The 21511-nt window shown below is 42.9% G+C and overlaps 1 protein-coding gene across 2 annotated transcripts in view; it reads right to left on the reverse strand.

Moving 5' to 3' along the window:
* Positions 1 to 1063: 1063 nt before the first annotated feature.
* Positions 1064 to 21511, reverse strand: part of abcc9 (ATP-binding cassette, sub-family C (CFTR/MRP), member 9) — a 28823-nt gene continuing 8375 nt past the window's right edge. For both annotated transcript variants that reach the window (XM_061080382.1, XM_061080383.1), the window contains exons 16-40: positions 20438 to 20545; positions 17368 to 17440; positions 16648 to 16753; positions 13614 to 13715; positions 13435 to 13519; positions 13213 to 13293; positions 11894 to 12031; positions 11669 to 11794; positions 11483 to 11582; positions 11298 to 11371; positions 10929 to 11141; positions 10643 to 10794; positions 10048 to 10117; positions 9792 to 9949; positions 9608 to 9700; positions 8316 to 8418; positions 8092 to 8193; positions 7571 to 7691; positions 6501 to 6631; positions 5844 to 5922; positions 4331 to 4439; positions 3206 to 3309; positions 2988 to 3121; positions 2809 to 2871; positions 1064 to 1671 (exon numbers count right to left, since the gene is read on the reverse strand). In XM_061080382.1, the coding sequence (XP_060936365.1) occupies positions 1534 to 1671; positions 2809 to 2871; positions 2988 to 3121; positions 3206 to 3309; positions 4331 to 4439; positions 5844 to 5922; positions 6501 to 6631; positions 7571 to 7691; positions 8092 to 8193; positions 8316 to 8418; positions 9608 to 9700; positions 9792 to 9949; positions 10048 to 10117; positions 10643 to 10794; positions 10929 to 11141; positions 11298 to 11371; positions 11483 to 11582; positions 11669 to 11794; positions 11894 to 12031; positions 13213 to 13293; positions 13435 to 13519; positions 13614 to 13715; positions 16648 to 16753; positions 17368 to 17440; positions 20438 to 20545 (2763 nt within the window). In that variant the 3' untranslated portion in view covers positions 1064 to 1533. The remainder of the gene's footprint in view (positions 1672 to 2808; positions 2872 to 2987; positions 3122 to 3205; positions 3310 to 4330; positions 4440 to 5843; positions 5923 to 6500; positions 6632 to 7570; positions 7692 to 8091; positions 8194 to 8315; positions 8419 to 9607; positions 9701 to 9791; positions 9950 to 10047; positions 10118 to 10642; positions 10795 to 10928; positions 11142 to 11297; positions 11372 to 11482; positions 11583 to 11668; positions 11795 to 11893; positions 12032 to 13212; positions 13294 to 13434; positions 13520 to 13613; positions 13716 to 16647; positions 16754 to 17367; positions 17441 to 20437; positions 20546 to 21511) is intronic.

Consider the following 21511-nt stretch of genomic DNA (forward strand, 5'->3'; position numbering starts at 1 on the left):
TCTCATGGGACCGAACTGAAATGTCAAAGAAGACGTTAAATACTTTTCTCTCAAAGACAGTTTCTGTCTTTTCAGTTAGTTCTGGATCTACTCAGCGTCGCCGTCTCACTCTCGGTCCTGATCGACCTCTCAGGTCAATGGGAGCTTGTGTTTCGCCGTCTATTGTCCCCCGACGATAAAAGGTTTCAGCAAAGCACAACCGCAGACAGACAGCGGGGTCGGCGGCGTCGGACCGAGCCACGACACCCTACAGTGTTTGTACTAGTGAAACATAGAAATACAACCGATAGAACATTGACAGAGCTGGAAGTAAAGTCCACACGTTTACAAATCTACTGCTTTTAAAGGCATTGCACAAAATCAAAAAATATGTATGTGCACAAATCAAAATCCTAATTTCACAGACATTTTACTGAATAAAGCAATTCTTGATTTATTTTCGAACTAAACAGCAAACCTGTGAAAATACATTTATCAAAGCATTAAAAAAAAGGTTTTAGATAATTGCAGATTTGGAGATATATCAAAAATGGCTGCAGCTGAGAGATGAGCTCGTCCTGGAGAACTGGAAGGAGACGCAAGTAAGAACAAGGACTTTTAAAAGAAGGTCTGATGTCCATGTTGGTTGCAGAAATGCTCCAAAATAAAATGGCGGCAAATCCCCCAATGTAGAATTCCTCAGTCTAACCCGTTCGGATGAGGAAGGTACGAGTCGATGAAAAACCTCCAACAGGAGAACGAACATGAAACAGGATTCAAATAAAACTAGATAATCTCTTATTTCCTTATTGTTGCATACTATAAGTGATCAAGTGTAAACTGATACATGTGGTGATTAATTTAAAAGTATTAAAGTAAATAAAAAATATTTTTACACAAGATAATTAAAGACTTTTCAGTCAAGTTCAGTAAAAAAAAAAAGATTCAGGATTTAAAAGTTCAGCTCAAACTGAAACCATTGAATTAACTATGAAGTCTGTACAAAGTTTAAAGGAATTTAATAAAAACCTGAAGTGAAATCTCATTAAAATCATAATTTCTATCATGATAATGTTCAGTAAAATCTCAAAAAATAAAACCAAAGTAACAAAGTATTTATCTGAGATCTCAGAGCTTCTTCTTTAAGAGTTTGATGTTTAAAAGTCAGTTTACGTAATTTCCCAAAACATCAGGACACTAGTTTGAACAGTTTCTTATTTTGATTGTTCTCATTTCCAATTTAACTCTGGCTGATAGAAATGTTTCTGATCCGAGGAGCATAATATCTATCTGTCGTTAGATTCAATGAAAAACTTGTTTAAGTTCTTCAGCTAAATTCTAAATGTCGATGTGGAAACAGGAGGAATCAGCTGATGGAGCAGATGATCATAATAACTGATGTGAAGTGTCAGAAAGGCAGTGACCTCCGGTGTTTCCTCTTCCACAGAAAAAGTTCTCCTCATTATTTGCTTCTCTGGCGTGTTTCAGCGTCACAGAAGTTTATCGAAATTGTAGAAAAAAATGTAAAGATCTGGATGCCGACTGTCCATGTGTCTACAGATCGGCTTTGACGAATGAGGCAAACATCCCGCCCTCCTTCTCCAGAAGAGTCTCGGGTTTGTCGTACTCCAGAATGTTCCCTCGCTTCATCACGATGACCAAGTCGGCCGTCAGGATGGTTTGGACTCGGTGCTGGAGGATGACACAACAAGAGGTCAATGACCACAATCATAGAAAACACATTTATACTAATTAATATGATCATTATTTAGTATATAATTATTAAATAATCGTTATAATTGTGTTTGAGACCATTCAGACAAACACAATCCAGACAAAACCATCAGTTTTATCACTTTCTTTAATATTGTGACTTTTTTGACGATTTCACAAATGTTCTAAATCAGTCATATATATGGGGCTGACGACTCAAGCTGTTTTCAGACATGAACTCCTGAGAATGGGCTCTAACATAATTAATTTAATAAATAAATAAGAATTTCAGGAAAACAGAGCATGCAGCGTTTTTCACTCCGGTACCAACCAGGCTCTCAGTGGTGTTAAAGCTTCAGCAGACCCAGGGTCAGCCTCCAGCTCCGACTCAGCCGGGGAAGCAAAGAGAGACAGGTGGAGGAAAGTGAGGAAGAGGAAGAGGAAGGAGTGAACTGAGCCGAAGTGGTCCGGGCCGATCCGGGTCTACTTGTGAGTCCTCACTAGCACACTGAAGAGACTCTCCTCCTGTGCTAGCAGACTGGGACCCGAGTCACTTTCCACCAAGATCCCAGAGGAGAAGACCAGCACCTGCTCCGCCTCCAGGATGGAGGCCACACGGTGCTGGCCGAGGGTACAGAGAGGAGGAAGAGGAGAGGAGGAAGAAGAGGAAGAGGAGAGGAGGAAGAGCAAGGGGACAGAGGGCAGGAAAACAACGTGGATAAGAGATAGATGGAGCAAAGATGAATGAAAGGGGAGGAAGAAATGATAAAAAGAAAAATGTAAAGATACGATTTAGGAGAGACAATTGATGAAAAAAGAAAGATGGAAGAAGAAGGAGGGATGAAAATAAAGACAGAAGAAGAAAGTGGGAGCAGAAAGACGAGAGCATCTCAGAACACAGAGAAACAGGAGAACAGACTTTTATACATTTGGATTATTAACTAAGTCACATGTGGAAAACGAGTTAGTAGGAAAGAAGGAAAAGAAAAAGGAGGAGGTCCGAGGTGATGGATGCAGATGAAGCTCAGAGATAAAGAGCCTCGTTTCAGAATCTATCAGCTCTGAACAAATTACATTACATTATCAACAACAACATGAACAGACTGAAGGACTCACTGCGATTGTTACGACTGTTCGATCGGCAAACGCCGTCATCACCACTTTCTGTAGAATGTTCTCCTGCGAAGAAACATAGAAATTACTCCGGGTTTTCTATTTGTTTCTGTAGAGTAACAAATATACAACACACACACACACAGACACACACAGACACACACACAGACACACACACACACCGTTGCCATGTCGATAGATGCTGTAGCCTCATCCATGATGAGGATGCTGCTCTTCCTGACGAAGGCTCGAGCTAAACAGAAGAGCTGCCTCTGACCAACGCTGAAGTTCTCACCTCCCTCTGTCACCGCGGCATCTGAACACAAACACACCACAACAGATTCACAATTAACACAATTCAACTGGGACACTCATTTGACGAGGATGTTGATTCGAGTACCTAGTCCTCCGGGCAGAGCCTTCACCATGTTCTTCAGCTGGGCGATCTCTAGCGCCTCCCAGAGTCGATCATCAGTGCCCGTCCGCTCGGGATCCAGATTAAACCTGCGACAAGGACATTATTTAAACTGAGTTTATGTCTCATGATACTTTGTGTTATGATACTGTATATAAAGCTGACACTTCTCCACTTCCTCCTCTGTCCACTATCAAGAGATCAGGACAGAATATCCCAGATACGAACGCAGAAGCAGCGTCCCCAAAAGCTCTCGAACCATTGTCTCCAATGTGTTTTTCATCCTGAGATATTTGTGTTCTTCCTCATCAACACGTCAACTCGCTCACTGGGAACTTTACTGGAAACCGTCCTGCTGTATATTTCCCAGTTGGCTGCAGAAAAAGTTCCAGAAAATGTCCAGAGCAACTGACTCAGACTTTTTTTTCCAGACAGAACCTCCAGAACATTCCCAGGTCTGGAAACAGCTTAAGTCATTAAGAGATTTCTAATGTTATTTTAGTTATTAAGTGTTGGTGTAACACTTGATTCACTTCTGTTTATCGTTATTATAATAACAGAAGAGTTATTCACGATATGACAAATCTGCTACATGTTACTACTGAAAGTGTGTGTGTGTGTGTCTTTGTGTGTCTGTGTGTGTGTGAGAACGTAAGGACAGTGTGAAACAGTTACTGTCGACCATTCACCCCGAGGCTTATGTTCACATAAACAAGAGCTGGTGGAAACGCCAAGATGACAAACCCCCCATCTCTCTCACACACACACACAGACACACACACACACGTATCTGTCCAAACAAATAGCACTTGCTCTTTGTCTCTTATAACACAGTCACTGTATCATGCAGCCACACAAACACACACAGAGGTTGTGCGTGCGTGACGGAGGAAGACGCAGGCTCGTCCTCCCTCGTGCGATCGGCTCGGCCCATGACGTCGGCCACAAGAGTCAGATTAGGACCCGGCCAGAGTTCCCACTGGGTTTTCAACCACTAACCCCACAGCTGGGAAGTCATGTGACAAGCGTCTTTCAGGACAAAAAGGGCTCAGGAAGGCTGAGGTTATTAAAAGGACGTGTGTGTGAGTGTGTGTGTGTGTGTGTGTCTACCTTATGGATCCACTGAACATCACAGGGTCCTGGAGGATGATGGAGAGTCTCGACCGCAGAGTCGGCAGAGGAAGTTTACAGATGTCTATCCCGTCGATGACGATCTTTCCTGCAAAACAAGCAAAGATTCGCTCAGCAGCAAACTTTATTTTTACCAAATTAGGACTTTCTTCTCAAAATATATAACTTCAGATTTGAAATCTCAGAATTTCCTTGCTTCAATATAACCTTAGTGACAACAACACGTTTTAAATTATCTTTTTGAAATTCTTCCCTCATACTGAACATCTTGAATAAGTTTTTGTTCTGTTTATTTTAACACAATCTAAAAAAGTTCCGTTTCGTTTCAGTCAGGACTGTTTTCACCGTGACGCTGCTCTGGGCTTATTTCACTGCTTTATAAGGAAACGCTGCTGAAACAAACGTCTTAATTTACTGTGACACGAGACGTCTGCCCAGCTGTGTGTGTGTCTGTGTGTGTGTGTGTGTGTGTGTGTGTGTGTGTGTGTTAATGGAAAAAGTGACTGTCAGGTTAATCTGCCTCGAAGCAGCAGATACAAACACAATGGTACGATTACGACTTGTTTTAAAAATCCAATAAATAACAAAGACGGTTTTAGGACATCGCGGCTGCCGTCTTTTTTAAATAAGAGAGAGAGAATTTGAAAACAAGTGAAGAAAGTGGGTCACGGTCGTTGCTACTAACGACCTGATCCTCTTCAGGTCCACTCCACGGGAGAGTAAAAGGGGAACGAGACACACGAAGAACAAAAAGAGCAGCGGACTCTCACTTAGAGGAAACCTGCAGCAGTGTTTGAAAAGACGTCAGAAACACGAGGAGCGGTTAAATAAACTTTTCCTCCAACGTAAACATACACGTTGGAGGAGGGTGGACGTTTAGAGGAGATACTTTCCCCCGTTTACCTCCAGTGCTGCTCCTCTTAGAACTAAAACTCATCTATAGTCAATTTATATAGTTTTTAGCTAATAAACAGAAGTTTGGTGGATTATATTGGTGAATATTTGGGGTTTTTCCAGACATTTTACGAGGGGCGTGGAAGGAAAAGGCTGGAAAGTGTTTTTAAAAACCACAATATCTAATGTTCAGTCAGGTCGGGGGTGCTGCAGCGACTTTATGGCACCGACGGCTCCACTTTAATCAAAATCACCAGTAAATCACCAACGGGGAATAAAAATTTCAGCCTTAATGCTCCGTAATGTTGCAGGTTAGAAACTGTACGTTGTGTGGATCCATCAGACGAACGATGTGTTTCAGCAGATTTACAGTTTGGAGGCTGAGGAGGTTTATGATTCCTACTTTAGATTTGAGAAAGGAACCTGTAAACTCACGGGGTGATAATGTTCAGAGTTAACAGGCGACATGAGCCAGGAATAAAAACCACGAGCATCATGAGATACCGGAGGATAACGACTGTAAAGAACAGATGAGACAAAGCACAGGAACAGAAACCAAGAGGGAAGAGGTGGAGTAAAGAAAACCTGCCAGACCCACCTTCGAAGATGTCCACCATGTTGAAAAAGGCCAGCGACAGGGAGGACTTCCCGCTGCCCGTGCGGCCGCAGATGCCCACCTATCAGGAGGAGGAGGAAGGGGGAGCCGGTCAATAAGCTGCGGTGCAACACCGCGGTGAGACGTGACACACGAGTGTGAGGAGCTGATCGGGTCACAGGTCAGATGGAGGCTCGTTAAGTCAAAGCTTCACGTTTAATTACAGTTTTCTCACATGAGATTCAGACATTTCAGACGAAAGCAGCACAAACCAGCAGCTTCATTAAAACGACTTTGTGTTTTCACATTGAAAGACTTTGTGTTTCATGTATTGATCAATTTGCTTCTGTGTCGTGACTCTTTCAGACGAGAGGACAGGAAACCTCACGTCCCTCATGTGTCTTCGTTCCTTTGTGCACACGGACGCTCAGCGCTGCTCCGTCACATCAGTGTGATGTTCGATCCCCGTTTCTTATCGGCAGCATGTGAACCACCTAAATTACCTGAAGCTGCTCCTGAGAGTTCAACCCTCAGCTCAGACTCTTACACAAACACTCGAGTAAAACTTTCTAAAACGGGCCCAGCGGTGTCTTCTGGTGTGGATGTCAAGTGTAACCATGGCAACAGCGACAAGTCTCCTCATAGAATACCGTTAGTTACCTTCTGGCCGGGCTCGATGTAGGCGTTGACGTGCTTGAGCACTGGTTTGAGCATGGGGTCGTAGCGCACGCTCAGGTCCTCGATCTTGATCTCCCCATTGTGGGGCCAGTCCTCGGGCACCTGAGAGGCGTCTGCAGGGGGAGAGAGAGGTTTGAACGCCGCAGCGTGAGAGCGCGCCCACAGAGGACAGTTGTGTATGCTACCGTCCCGCCTGGTGTAAACAGGGACATATAGAACATGTGGACCAAGTCATAACACTGCAGATATATACGCTGGCAGAGTTTTCCCTCAAACACTGAACCTCTTAACCTCAACAACGGGTCAAGAGCTAAGAACGCAGGGTCCTACACTTCCCATGATGCTTTGTGTTTGCTGGAAGCTTCCATGATGTCACAGAGCAGCAGAATTCTTCTCTGTCAATGACGTTTCTGGATGTTTTTATGGTTTCATTTCAATTCACTGTAAAGATTTGGAGATAAAGTCAACGAGACACATGTGGAAAACCTTTTTCTGAACTCCACTGTCTAATTTTTTTGTAAAATCTCTTTTCTTTCCAGGAATTGGATTTATCATGTTTCCTTAAATAGCTTCTGGCTCTTGGCAAAGTCACTTCAGACTTTTCCTTTTTTGTTCAAGGTTCGGTGGGATGTGATTTGGCTTCGGTGGATATTCGTAATCTCGATGACACAAGGAGGATGATACAACGGGTGAAACAATGAAACGTTATCGGCCCTTTAGGAAAAGATTAGACCAGCGTTTGTATTTCACCATAGCAACTGAGCGCCTCATAAAAACATGGAATAAAACTTCTGTTCTGCAGCAGATGAATCAGTTAGTTTGTGATCACATTCTGTTCCACTGAGTAAATCAGGAACCATTAACACATCTCTTGAAATAAAATCTGTTTGTGTTATTTGCGAATATGAAAGTTTAAATGTTTATTATTTACTTATTCTATCCTAATGATGAAGTTTCAGCAGATTAGAAAAAGAAATGTGTTAATATGTGAAACTTTTGATATTCTTTCTTCTTGGTTTGTTGTTCTATCAGATGTTTATCAGCTCAGTTACCCATCGTTCCCTCGTAGTTCTCCGACTCGATGCTGAGGAAGCTGTTGACCTTCTTCACCGCCGACATCTGCACCTCCAGGTCGGCCAGGTTCCTCACGACCCAGTTCAGGTAGTTGGTGACCTGCACAGAAATGGGCCAGTAAGTATTGATAGACAAAAAATGTCTTTAAAATATATATATATATATATATATATATATAATAATCCAACCAGATGAACGACTAGTTTAAATCATGTGCCGTTAACTTCAAGCACAGTGGTCTGGTACTTTAAGAGAGAAAGATAGACTCAAAATATAAAAGTGTAAGACGCCAAAATAAAAGTGACCTTTTTTCACCAATTCGAATCAGTTCATCGTTAAGTCAACGTGAACGTTTGTACCAAGTTTGAAGAAATTCCCTGTCAGAGTTCTTGATATAAAGTGTTCACAAAGGGACGTGTGCACGGACAACCTGAAAACATGATGGAGGAATGAAAGGAAGTGAGACTTTGTGATAAAACATCCGAGCAGGAGAACTCACCGTGAGGGCGTACGTGAGTCCGAGTCCCAGCATGCCTCCGCAACTTGAACTCCAGATGGACGCTCCAGCTGCCGCCAGCACGATCACTGCTCCCAGGTAGTCCTGCACGCCGACGGACACAACAAGACCAGGTGGTGAGTACGTCACCAAGGAGACAACGTCTGACCACAGGTTGGGAAACAAAGAGTCTCAACAAGAGTCTCGATAACGAAGTCGTTCCTCACCGTGCGGACCTCCAGCCAGCGGTTGGCGGCCGACAGAAACAGGTAGGCCGTGTTGTTTGTGTCGGTCAGCTCCAGCATCCGCTGTTTGAAACGAGCCTCGTGTCTGGAGACATTTATACGTAGATTAGAACAACTCCTAAAGATGGACGACATGACATGCAGCCAAAATCATCTGGATCGCCCCCTGGAGGCTGGCAGCGGTGTCAAAAACCCTGCCACCTCAGACCAGACAGAGACCAGTATACGTTGCTGTAATTATAGGTCGTTTCGTATCTCACAGATGTGGCTCAAGATAATTAGGCTTCATTTTGTCCAACAGGAGGAGGTGAAGCCCTGTCGTGCATCTTTGTTTACAATCTATGTTTAAGACTCAATTACAAACTGACACAAATATGAACACAAGTTGAATCTTGGATGAAATGAGAGATTTAAGTTGAGTAAGAACAAAAGTCTGAATTCTGGTGGTAAATCGCTGTTGTCCAAACCAGACGGGGGTTTGGACAATGATAATGAGAACTGTCCCACGAGTGCCAAGAATCTGTCTCAACAGCAGCTTCACTGTTTCTGTGTGTGTGTGTGTGTGTGTGTGTGTGTGTGTACGTGTGTGTGTGTGTGTGTGTGTGTGTGTGTGTGTGTGTGTGTGTGTGTGTGTGTGTGTGTGTGTGTGTGTGTGTGTGTGTGTGTGTGCAGAAGTCCTTGGGGAAGAGAGGAGGAAAAAAAGCATGAGAGCTGTTTAATGTTGGATTAGACCGACGATGGGAACGAGGGTGAAGACAGAAATACAAGAGGATACGACAACATGAGTTCAAACTAATACACTTAAACAAGTAAAGACACACAACTGCTCACACTGGTTTAACAGCTACTGGTTCTATACCAGCTGCTGCTGGGAAGACACATTATTAAACGTGAGTACATGTCTGTTGCCATGTAAGAGTTCTAATGACCAGGGAGGCTTCAGGAGAGCTTGGGGGCCCCGGGCAAAAGGGAGCAGGGGGCCGGACATCACAGGAAGCACATGATACCATGTCATTCCAATCTTCAAATCATTTTCAAAATGAAATGATGAACAGTGCAGTGAGTGCATGTAGTTTGGGATGCAACTCTCTGAGTAATAAAAATAAAACCAGCTTGGGGCCCCAAGCGATGCCCTGCTTCGTCCACCCTGTTGCTACGCCCCTGGTTATGACACTGGATACCACTGCTGCTAACACCAATATCATTAAACCCTGGTTAATGTACAGCACCAGTGGACGACCAATAATAAAAGTCGTGCTCATCCGGAGTCGTACCTGAATGCTCTTATTGTGGTGAGACCTTCAGCCGTCTCAGAGAAGTGACAGAGCAGAGGAAGCTGTGTGGAGTCGTCCAGGTCCTGCAGGTCCCTGAGGAGTAACACGGTCACAGGTTTAAACTCTTTCAATGGGCCTATAGATGAAAACGGTTTCTAAGACAATAACCACCATGCGGACTCACTTGGACGCCACTCTGAAGTACTTCTGGATGAAGTAGAAGGCGATGCCCAGGGGAACCAGGGCGATCAGAAACACAGGAGTGATGAAGGAGATGACCCCGATGGCCGACAGGCAGAGCAGCGTGGATCTCGTCAGCGACTCCAGTGTCGGGGGAATGTGCTTCAAGAGAGACAACGGCGTCAAAAAACAACTACACAACTACACAGTGTTTACAATTGAGAAGTCGTCTTTTCTGATGCCGTCACTCATCCATCCACCTGATCAATGATGTTGGTATCAGCTGAGAATCTGTTGAGGATTTGGCCCAGAGGAGTGATGTCGAAGAACCTGAGGAGACACAGAGCACATTGGTGCTAGTCGCAGGTTTGTAGCTGAAAGAACCCGACAACCCTATGAAACCACATTTAAATCCAATGGATTCTGAATTTTGTGTAATTCTGCTGACAGCAGACACACAAATGTATATGGAGGGAAAACATAACAACACCAACAACGCACATTATGGATGTTTCGTCCAGTGCTGATATTTTATTTTCAATTTCACTTTCTGAGCCGCCGCCCAAGGAGGAGAGACAGTCGGAGGGAGAGACATCACAATGACGTCACTTAGAAGAATTCATTATTACTCATTCTTCAGCAGCTTCACAACGACTGAACAACAAGTTCAACCAATACTCATCTGGGTCGTTACGCTAAAAAATGCAAGTTTCTCTTGAATTTACACTTTTAAAGTCGCTCCCGTTTCCCTCATTTTCCTCTGCGACTGTTTTAATTCGAAGGGACATAAGACAGATCAACACTGAGCTCGTAGCCGTGTCTGTCTCTGTGTTGCGTAGTTGTGTTGTTGTGTACCTGATGGGAGCGTGGATGATTTTGTTGAGCAGGTTGTGGTGCAGGTTGGTGGCTGCAGAGACACCCAGAAACTCCACAGTGAGGGAGGTGATGAGGCACAGCGTGATTCCAGACGCACACAGGATACTGAACACTAGCAGATAGGAGTCGCTCTGTGGGTTGCACACACAGACACACACAGACACACACAGACAGACAGACACACAATTTACAAGTTCAGAAATCTAGAGCTACTGTTTATATCACTGACGATGTAAAAAATCGGTCTGTTCCATGAGGTCTGTACCTCCGCCTCCGGAGAACCGGTGAGGGTGCTGTTGCTGTTGTTGCTGAAATTCATGGCCGGGCTCGTTCCATTGGACGCGAGATTGGTCTTGGAGGACGTCCACCTGGCCAACCAGTAGTCAACGGCCACAATGACGCAGTGTTTGAGCAGCTTGGAGGACACCATGAGGAAGACCATGAAGAAACCCCCGGAGGACAAGTAACACCAGCACACCTGAGACGAAGGAGCCGATGTCATCACGTATGGATGGAGGAAGTTTGGATAATGATGCAACACTTTAATGTGTGATTGGTGCAAAGAAAACTAAAGCAAATAACTAAATATAAAGACTATTTTCATGTGTGTGTCCAGCAGCTGCAGACAGATTACCCTCCATGGGATCTTTGATCGTCTGTTTGAGGTCATGGACATGTCGTCGTCTTCTTCTTCCTCCTCTTCCTCCTCTGATGAGACGAAAAATCAGACAACGAATAATGTGCAATCCCACAGTTTGCGTTTGTCTTTGTGTTGTTTTTTGCAGGTAATTAGACGAAAAACGAGAATTACACAATCACCTTCATCCTCGTCGTCCATCTGGCTCTTGGCTTCTCTGGAGTAGAAAGCTCTCCTCAGAACTTTCCTCTCCAGTGTCGTTTGACTGTCCTGCTGAATGTCCTGAACACAGAGACACAAGGGATCAGAACAAAGACACGTTCTTCAGACTTGGAAGAAATATCCTCAGTCTCCTGAAGTCACTTCACCTTCTCCAGCTCCTGGTCCTGTCGGTTCATCAGAGTTTTCCAGTGATCGTAAAGCTCCACGTCGTGAGTCTGAATGTCCTTCAAGGTTCCCTCCCTCAGGATGGAGCCGTCCTTCATCGCAATGATCTTCCAATCGACACAGAAAACAAAAAACACGTGATGGACCGAAACTAGCACAGAGTTGTGCTCTAAACTGTTTCTTTTGGTTTATATTATAGTTCTTACCCAGTCTGCATGTATAAGGTACTGCAGTTTATGAGTGACCAGGACCACGGTGCGTTTATCGTCCTGCAGGAACTTGAGGATTCCTTCCTGCATCAGGTGATCACTGAGGTGGATGTCCAACGCCGAGAAGGGGTCATCCTGATGGGAGAGAGGGAGAGAGGGAGAGAGAGCGGTGTGTGGGGGGGGGAGAGAGAGAGAGAGAGAGAGAGAGAGAGAGAGAGAGAGAGAGAGAGAGAGAGAGAGGATATATAAGAAATCAGAAAGTATCCTTCAGAGGATGAGAGGAGTTTATTTATAGTCAACACTATAAACTGTAAACAAAGATGGATGCCTGATAAAGGTTCAGCTCCCCTGGCCGTCATAAACCTTTACCTCCCCTCCTTTACGGGACAAAGTTGACGTCAAACATCCAAGATGATCAACATTTCAGTCGGATCTTTATCAGGTTCAAACTTAAACTGATTATTATCCTTTCATTGCAGCAAATGATCACATTCAATCTGGTGGATAAACAGTTTTAAATCATGTAAATCTAACGTGGAAGTTTGCGAGCCGAGCTGCTAAGACCCCCTTGTACACTACATTAAGAGTTTTAAGTACAACTTGCTCTACAGCCCTGAGATAAATGTTTATGTTCATGTGATTAAATTTCACTGATTTACTGTCGAACACTCAGCACTAAAGCTCCTCTGGATAACGGCGTCTGGCAAATGTGATGAATCTGTTCTGTTCCATTAACGTGTGTCTAACTGGGTGGGCCGAGTCTTCTCCAGCCTGTTAGTGAAGATCAGTGTTATTTCATGACATATATATATTCCAGGGCTGGGATAACGTATGGAAGCAACAAGTCGCGGTGAAATAATCGTCTCCTCCTTATCGCACGTTCTGACAAACAAGACACAAAGTGTGATGAGTGCAGAGAAGAATGAACTGACGGCTTTTAAAGTGGAATGTGGCCTTGATAGCCAATTAGAGTTTGTGATGGCGACAGGAAATTATTCAGAAAGATAAACACATGACAGCAGAGGCGAGCGAGACACGGACGCCTCCTCGTCCCAGCGGCCGGCGACATGTTGTATGATACAGCGACGCCTGATCAGTCAATCGTAAAGAAATGTAGTGAGGACACGAAGCTAACCCAGGAAAGAGAGGGTGTTACTTTCTAATGGAGATTTATCTAATTCCACAACACTGAGGTTTATTAAAAACCTGTCGGCTCGATTCTTACACCTCTTCTTAAAAACACGTAAACACGTTAGTTAGAGACACAATCACCAGTATCTTGAATATTTTGCTCATTTCTAGGATATGAAACTCACCAAGAGGACGATGTTGGTGTTCTGGTACAGAGCTCGTCCCACACAGATCCTCTGTCGCTGACCTCCACTCAGGCTGATGCCCTGAACCACAAGAACAACGCAGATAAGAACAAAATCCAAAGCATATAAATGAAAGATCAAAAATGTCACTTTGAAGGGTTGATTTAAAAGATAATCCAACATAAATCTTAAAAAAACTACGGATGTTTCAGCAGTTCTTACCCTCTCTCCAATCTCAGTTTGGTCCCCGAAAGGCAACAGGTCGATGTCTGGCTGCAGAGAGCAGGCTTCAATCACAGCTTTGTACCTGAGAAACACAAATAACAACAATTATCACAGAAAGAACTCATTTCAGAAAAGATCTCAACGTCTTCTGATGCAAAAGAATCTTGTTGTTCTACCTCTGTTTACTGAACGGGCTCCCGAAGGTGATGTTCTCCTCCAGTGTCGCGTTGAGCAGCCACGACTTCTGCGCAGCGTAGGCCACAGAGTATCTGTTCTTGCTGGATGGGAAAAAGAGGCAAAGAGACAGAGTTAGAACTATGAGTCCTGTTTTCATAAAGCTCAGGAGCAGCAGCACTGATCTTCTGTCACCGGTCACCTCAAAGACCTTTACAGCTGATTCCTGTGATGTTTTACCTTGTCTCAAAGTCTCTTGTTCGAGCTAAAGATCATTTAATATTCATATTGTACATATTGTACTGTATAATATACCTATCAATATATACATTATAATTTTTCAATATCCCCATATATATATATATACAACTTTAAAGCCTTTTCATTTGATTTTTTTTCAGCATTTCACACTTTCCTGAAGACGACTGTTTAGGAGGAAAAAATAATTATCAGATCAGTGCTTCTGTTCCATTCAGCTTTATGAGGAGGAGGAGGAGGAGGAGGAGGATTACATGGAAAATATTTTGGGTCAGATATGGGAGATAAAGATGATTCATGGGTTAAAGATGAGCTGCAAATCACCACAACCGCAGTAACACAAAAACAACAACAACAACCACAACAGCAGCTGCACCAACACCAACACAAAAATAGACAAGAACGATGACGACTCTGCTGAGTCTGATCTGAGAACAACACAAAGAACAACATATTTGAGGCTTCACCACACAAAAACAAACACACACACACACACTGAAGGCTGATGTTTCTGAACACACACATATGAACGTGACGCTGCTTCAGCAGAACAACAGGGCGGCACGGTGGAGCAGTGGTTAGCACCAGTATGAAACTGGTCTGAGGTCACCTTCAAGTTAAAAGTGTGTTTGGAAAAGAAGTAGTTTTTTTAAACTAAACTTTACAAATGTTATAGAGATAAATTCTGTTAGGGATTAGTTAATTCTTTGATTTTTTCTTTTTATGGTTAAAAACTAAATGCTTTAACCTCCTCGTTTCTCTAAAAGTTCTTTAAAATGATCGTATGATATCTTACGAAAAAGTTATTGTGCACTAAAAGAAACATGATTAATAAATCAAGACTAATAACAGGTCGTATGTGTGTGTTCATGGACACAGCCTGAGAAATTGTTTTTATTTAGCTGCACTTTCTTCTCAGGGAGTAAAATATGAGAAATTAAGTTAAAAAAAAAGATGCAGGGAGTTCGGATGAGGGGTCAAAGGGTCACTTCACGTCTGACAGAGGAAGAAGAGTGAGGAAGAAGAGCGAGGAAGAAGAGCGAAGTACCTCCTGACGTCATCGTCAGACTCCTCTGTCTCTGACCAACTGTCAAAATCACGTCAGTGTGTTAGAGTGAGACTCAGTACGTTTCAATAAACATGTGAGAAAAAGTCAAGAGGTCGAGAAAAGTAAAACGGGACAGAGACACGGAGACAAGGAAATAAAAAACAGAGGACGGAGGGAAAAGGGACACAAGTGTTTTCATTGCAGAAACCAGACGATGAAGACATGAGCGTCGTCTGCCAGCTGTTAATCAGTTTAACCTTCCCACCCACTGAAGAGTGGAGGAGATGCAGTCACCGTCTGTCTGCAGTAATTAGGTTTGATGGCTTCCTCCACGGTGATGACTCGTGTGTTATCAGCATCAGGGCGTGTGTGTGTGTGTGTGTGTGTGTGTGAGTGTAATGATGCCTGATGCCCCGGGTCAAAAGATTCTGTAAATTCAGTAGGTTCTCAAAGGCTAATACGGGGAAAACAAGACTAAAACGTTTCCTCGTCTCTCTCAGGGTTTAATTCTACTTTTCACTAAACGCAGTTCAAGTTAATTAAACCTGATGATACACAACTTTTTCATCTAAGCTGCTAAAATGTAAAAATCTATGTAAATGAAGAGACCGGAGAGAAAGTACCTGATGTTCCCCTGGTGGACCATCTGACATTCAGGCGGCCTGATATGGCAAGAAGGCAGGAAGTGAGGAAACACACACACACACGCACAGACACACACAGTAGACCAGTGTACAGGCAGACAGGTGAATAGAGGTGCTGATCTGCACACATAGCAGAGGTTAGTGTGCAGCCCTGATGTTTTATCTTTAAACATTGAATATCAACTTCCTTTAAGATAAAAATGCAGCTGCAGCAGGAAACAGAAATAAAAAAGAGACACATTTCTCCTTCCAGCAGTTTCTCATGTGATTTCAAAATAGAAGCTTTCAAACGCACATTTCACCCGAACCCTGATTCTTCAGAGTAAAATACTGAGATAAAAGCTATTAAAGATATTTAAACCGCCCTCAAAGAGATATTCCAACAGGACATCTCACAAGACCTCACAGTAGCACTATTGGGAGCAATCCCTGAAGGCCTGGACGGGAGGGCCAAAGAATACTTGCTAAACATACTACTACTCACAGCAGCATTGAAGTGTATAACCATCAAATGGTTAAAACCCGACCCCCCCACATACAATATATGGACCCAAAAAGTATGGGACATCTACCAAATGGAGCAAATCACATATTCATTAAGGCTCCAAAAGTCTATCTTTACTAAACGATGGGGCCCTGTCTCTGCGTTATTAATACAATGAGGGTTACTAATTAATCCCGCTCTGGGTCTCTGCTTGAGCGGTTATCTGTCAACTCTCCCTATTCACATACATTATACACCATCCTCTCTGAAAAGAATATATAGCACATACTACATTCTGGAGTGGACAATTACCATTTCTTTATCCCTGGTTTTATTTTCATTTTACTTGTTTTTTCTTTCTTCTTTCTCCTTTTCATTTTATAAATTATGTATGTAATCAACCATTTTTTCTTATTCTTATCCCCCCTCTTTTTCGCTTGGAGTGAGCACTGTTTGATGTTTGTTGTTCTTTCTATGCATTACACTGTACTTGAATACCATGTATAACAATATTGTATACAGTTGAAAAACTGACAAAGAAAGTAACTGTACCTGGTATAAGATGTGATACTGTGTGTGAGCAGTGTTACTGGGATTCTTACTTGCTCCAGTAGACTCTTCCGTCGATGGGCTGCATCTCACCCAGCATGGCGAGCACCAGGGAGGATTTCCCACAACCCACCTGGCCCACAATCATCGTCAGCTGACCTGAAGAAATAGAAAAGGTTAAATAGTTGTGTGCAAATATTCTCATAGATGATTTTAAAATAGAAATTCACATTTAACAAATTTAAATAAACCCAAAATCCGACAGTAAAATAAACTTCGTGAAGAAATAAGAACCTGCAGAAACACACAAACATTTCTCCTCCTGGGAAGTGACTTAATAGATATCACACTACGACACAAACAGGATTTGTTGATCTGCCAAGTGTTGGTGTCATGTTGTTTGGAGTAACTGTAGTGTGTATGTGTGTGTGTGTGTGTGTGTGTGTGTGTGTGTGTGTGTGTGTGTGTGTGTGTGTGTGACACTACATGGTCCATCTGTTGGCAGCCTCCTGTAAATAACCTTGTCTCCTTGTCCACCCTCATAAGGTCTGTTTGATTCATTCACACTTTCGCCAATGTTATTGGTTTGATTTATTCTTAATACCTCAACTTAAATCTGGAAATGTAACGTTTATTTTTGTACATTTCAACGATGTTAACGATGCAGGACCTAAAACTAACAGATCTCCTCCTTCAGTTTGAATTTATTCTCGTTCTCTTGATCTTTATCTTTGACCCGAACCCTGTGTCGTGTGGCTGCTGATCGGTCGTACCTGTCGGGATACGGATGTTGATGTCGGACAGCATCGACAGGTTACTTCCCCAGGTGAAGAATCCATTGATCACCTGAACAGACAGAGGGCGATGAAGAGACATTTAAACGCTCATAAAACATCTTAAAACTGAAGCTGCAGATTAATTTATTGTCACAGTAAATTTCCATTTTGCAGCATGTGACGTGCGGATCCGTCCGAGTGAAGCTCGTGATCCAGTTTGTGTCCTGACCCAGAGTTTAAGAAACCCCCCCGTTCACTCCAGTTAGACACGACGTTACACAAGCAGGGACACACACTGTGCTCGTGGTTCCACTGGAAACCGAGCGTCGTCCTGTGATGCTTCTCTCAGAGTTCATGACACAAGAGGGACAGATGCTGAGGTCCGGTTATTTGTTCATCAGGGCAGCAAAGCTCTGATCCAGGCTCAGTTCTGGATTCACCAGAGTGTCGACAATCATTATATGACAAGTTAGAATAATAACTAACCTACTGCAATTATCTGCAATCCTAATTAACGGCTCTCAGTTGATATAGCGTGTGAAATCTGACATGACTTTTGATTTTCTTCATCACTAGTGAAATGTAAGACTTTAAAGACGTTTTAATACAATAATGAAAGAAATTTAAAACCACACGTCCCCATAATTGAAGATGAAGTGAAATAATAACCCTGAAAACCTTATCTCTCAAACTACAGAGACAAGCTGAGTGAATATTAGAATTATTATAATATCACACTGTATTAATATTAACTAGCATGTGAGTTATAAACTTCAGTTTGAACTGCATCACTGCCTCTCATCTCCCAGGGAAAATCCTCCCAGTCTGAGAGAGGCATGTGACTCTGTGTGTAATCCCAGAGCAGCGATCCATCAGCCGGCTTCCTGCCAGCGCTCCGTTTACATTCCTCCCTTCTGCTGCATTTATTTGTTTGTTTAATGTTTATTCGATGTGAGGATCCTCACATCCTCCACTCGGCTCCTGCTTTGTCCCGTCACACATCCCAGAAGACGTCCGGAGAACATCTCTGATCCTTGGTCAAACCTTCACAAGACTTATTGAAGAATAAAAACTGGTCAAGTGTCTAATCTGAGAACAAAACACCTGAATATGAATATTAGAGTATTAATAAGATTTTGTATTTGTCTGGTTTTCTTATTTTGAATGATTTAAATGAAAAATCTACCCCCGTTGGGAAAACCAAATGGAAAGAGCGATTAGATATGATCAAAAGAAAGAAGAGGGGGAGACGAGGAAGAGGAGGGAGAATGTAAAAAGACGATTTGGGTCACAACAAAAGAAAATAAGTGAAACAGGAAGTTAGAGGATGTGGCCGTGAACAGTTTATAAATAAGGCTGAAAGATATAGATGAATATCAAAATTTCAGTCGATGACAATAATTATCAGGAGAAATGTCACATTATTATTATTATTTCTTTTAAGTTTAAAGATGATTTTGCTCCCGAGTGAAAGTTGTGTTTTAAACTTTTACTAATCTGAGGTGTATAAGTTTTGTGTTAAACTCACTGTGTTTATAATAAGATTTATATCAGACTTTTGTTATATGGTTATAATGTAAATTATATTACGATCATATTGTTTTATTGCTCAATCCAAATTTTACTGCTCTCTATATTTGTACTTTGTACAAACACAGCAGAGCTAATTCCTCATCTGTGTAAACATACTTGGCAATAAAACTCTTTTCAGATTCTGGCAGAAGATAAAAGATTAATATAAAAACTATGAGCTTTCATCCTCGTGATCGCCCCCTGGTGGCTGACTGCAGTACGGGTCATAAACCCTTCATCATCCATGTTGATGGATGGGACAAAACAAACAAACAACGACTGTTTAACAATCACATATGATTGTAATATCTGTGCGTTCACATACTTCTGCTAATATAATGTGTAAGAAAAAGTGATTTTCTTTAACAGATGCGCATCTTCATGAGTCGGTAAAATCCTGAACTTTAACAAACACTGTGTTCTGTTGTGGTCACACTGGGTTCTCTCTCTCTCTCTCTCTCTCTCTCATTAACAGACCCGTGTCTGGTCGGTAGCGTCGCTCCGCAGGGATGAGACCGGAAGAGCGGCTTCGCTGAGGGGTTGAGAGAATGCTGGAGAAATTCACAAGACCTTTCGGGGGGGGCAACGTGTTCTCGTGTGACTTCTACACTTCCTGCGTCCACGCACACACACATTCACAGAAACACACGTCACATGTATGATCCCACACACGCAGAGTGAGGAAACACAGAGGATGTGAAGCAGCTGCTGATGGAGTGAAGTGAGTGATAAGAAAAGAGATGAACGCCCACGTTTGACTGGTGATGAGCAAAAGATGCAGAAAAATATCTGATTTCTTTACCGACTTCTTCTCTACAGGCGATTGTCAGACTTCTGTTAAAGCGGAGTCACATCAGATACAACGATTGAGGAGTCGAGGTTCTGCTTAACCAATCGTGAGCCAGTCTCAGCTGTCAATCATAATGGTCCGCCTATTTTGAATTAGAGTGATAAGGACAACACCAAACTGGAGCGGGCCACCAGGGGGCGATCAAGAAGATTTAGCTTGCCGTCATTCTGACTATGATTCAAACTGATCTTCCCTTTCAGAAAAATCTGATATTCTTCAATCAATATCCTTTTCTTCTGTTACTTTCTTTTGCTAAATAATCAGCTTCTGTTAATCTAACTCTGATCAGGTGACCCACTGATCTGTGGCTAAACGCCAGTCTGTAAAACAGCCAAGCAGCCGCGAGGGAAGCTGAGTTAATCGCTCCTGAATCTTCTCTATAACGACCTCAGCACCGCTCAGTGTCTCTCACTGAACCCCCCCCCCCCCCCGGAAGTCACTTCTTAGTTAACAGAGCTGGTTCTTCCTCTCAGGTAACAACAGCCAGTTTAGATTTAAAATCACCTCCAAATCCATATAAATAAGCAGAATATTTTTCTGCAACCTCTCCACTAGTCTCATCTCCAGTGTCTTCAAGGTTTCATACTCTATATGTGTCCCTATCCGCCTCAGGTCATTCCCCTACATGTCAACTTTGACCCTGACCTTCACAGCCACATCCTCCGTCTCCGAGGGCCTCATCTGTCGCCTGCTCGGCTGCTCGTAGTTATCCATCTGGTAGCGCATCGGCTGCTTCCTGTTGATGGCCTTGGTCTTGAGGGGGATGTCAAAAGGACGAGGGGGAGAGGGGAGTGAGGGGGGGGGGACACAAAGGGAGAGATTTTATGTTAGAAATAAGTAATAAAGTAAAGACTTTCTTGCATCCACTTCGGTTCCTTGGGGAGAGAAACGGTGCGGAGGTTCTCTCTGATAAAAGATTCCCCAAAGAATTTAATCCCACTGCTGCAACATTAATCTGTTTCTTTTAACCCACAAGTACACAAGTCCCCCGGGGAAGTCTTGTTATTTCTTCTACTTCTGACTTTAAGATATGTGCACGGACATCAAGCGAGAAGCCAACCACAGCCCGAGCTGAACCACAACTCATGATCCTAAATGTCAGAGCTTTAACTTGTGTTTTTCTCCACTTCTGCACAACTTCTGTACATTTTCTTATCCTAGCAAACTGAACAGAATAATAAATAATGTTTAAGTCTCAGTAAAAACACCTATCTTTTGGTGTTTATGGCTCAAATGAGATAAAAGAGGCTCTTTAAAACTGTTTTCTTGTTTCAATCGTCTGCTGCTGGTCACAGTTGTTCTGCCTGAATGTTCCTCTGAGGAGCCGCTCGCTGCTCGTTAGGAGGAAAACGACACGAGTCACCAGGTGTCACACGGAAGGAATGTGTGCGTGTCGTCTGGCACACTTCATTGATCCAAGGAAACCGTAAAGCGTTTTCCTGGCACCCTCAGAGTTCTTTGTTAATGTCGTCTGTTTTAAATTCAGGATAAATGTTTGGATCTTCTTTTTTTTTACACTTTAAAAAGGTCTGAACAAGCCAGATGTGATTTAATGTGACGTCTGTAAACAGCTCGTCATTCACTCCTCGAGTGAGGAAAATTAATTTATACAGCATATTCGATCGAAATTAGGGTGAGATGTTTGATGTTTTGAGGAGAAATGTTGACTTCCTGTCGACAATATTTGCCTCTAGTGAATGTGAAAATCATTTGTGGATA

This window comes from Limanda limanda, chromosome 1 (assembly GCF_963576545.1).
Source record: "Limanda limanda chromosome 1, fLimLim1.1, whole genome shotgun sequence".
NCBI lineage: Eukaryota > Metazoa > Chordata > Actinopteri > Pleuronectiformes > Pleuronectidae > Limanda > Limanda limanda.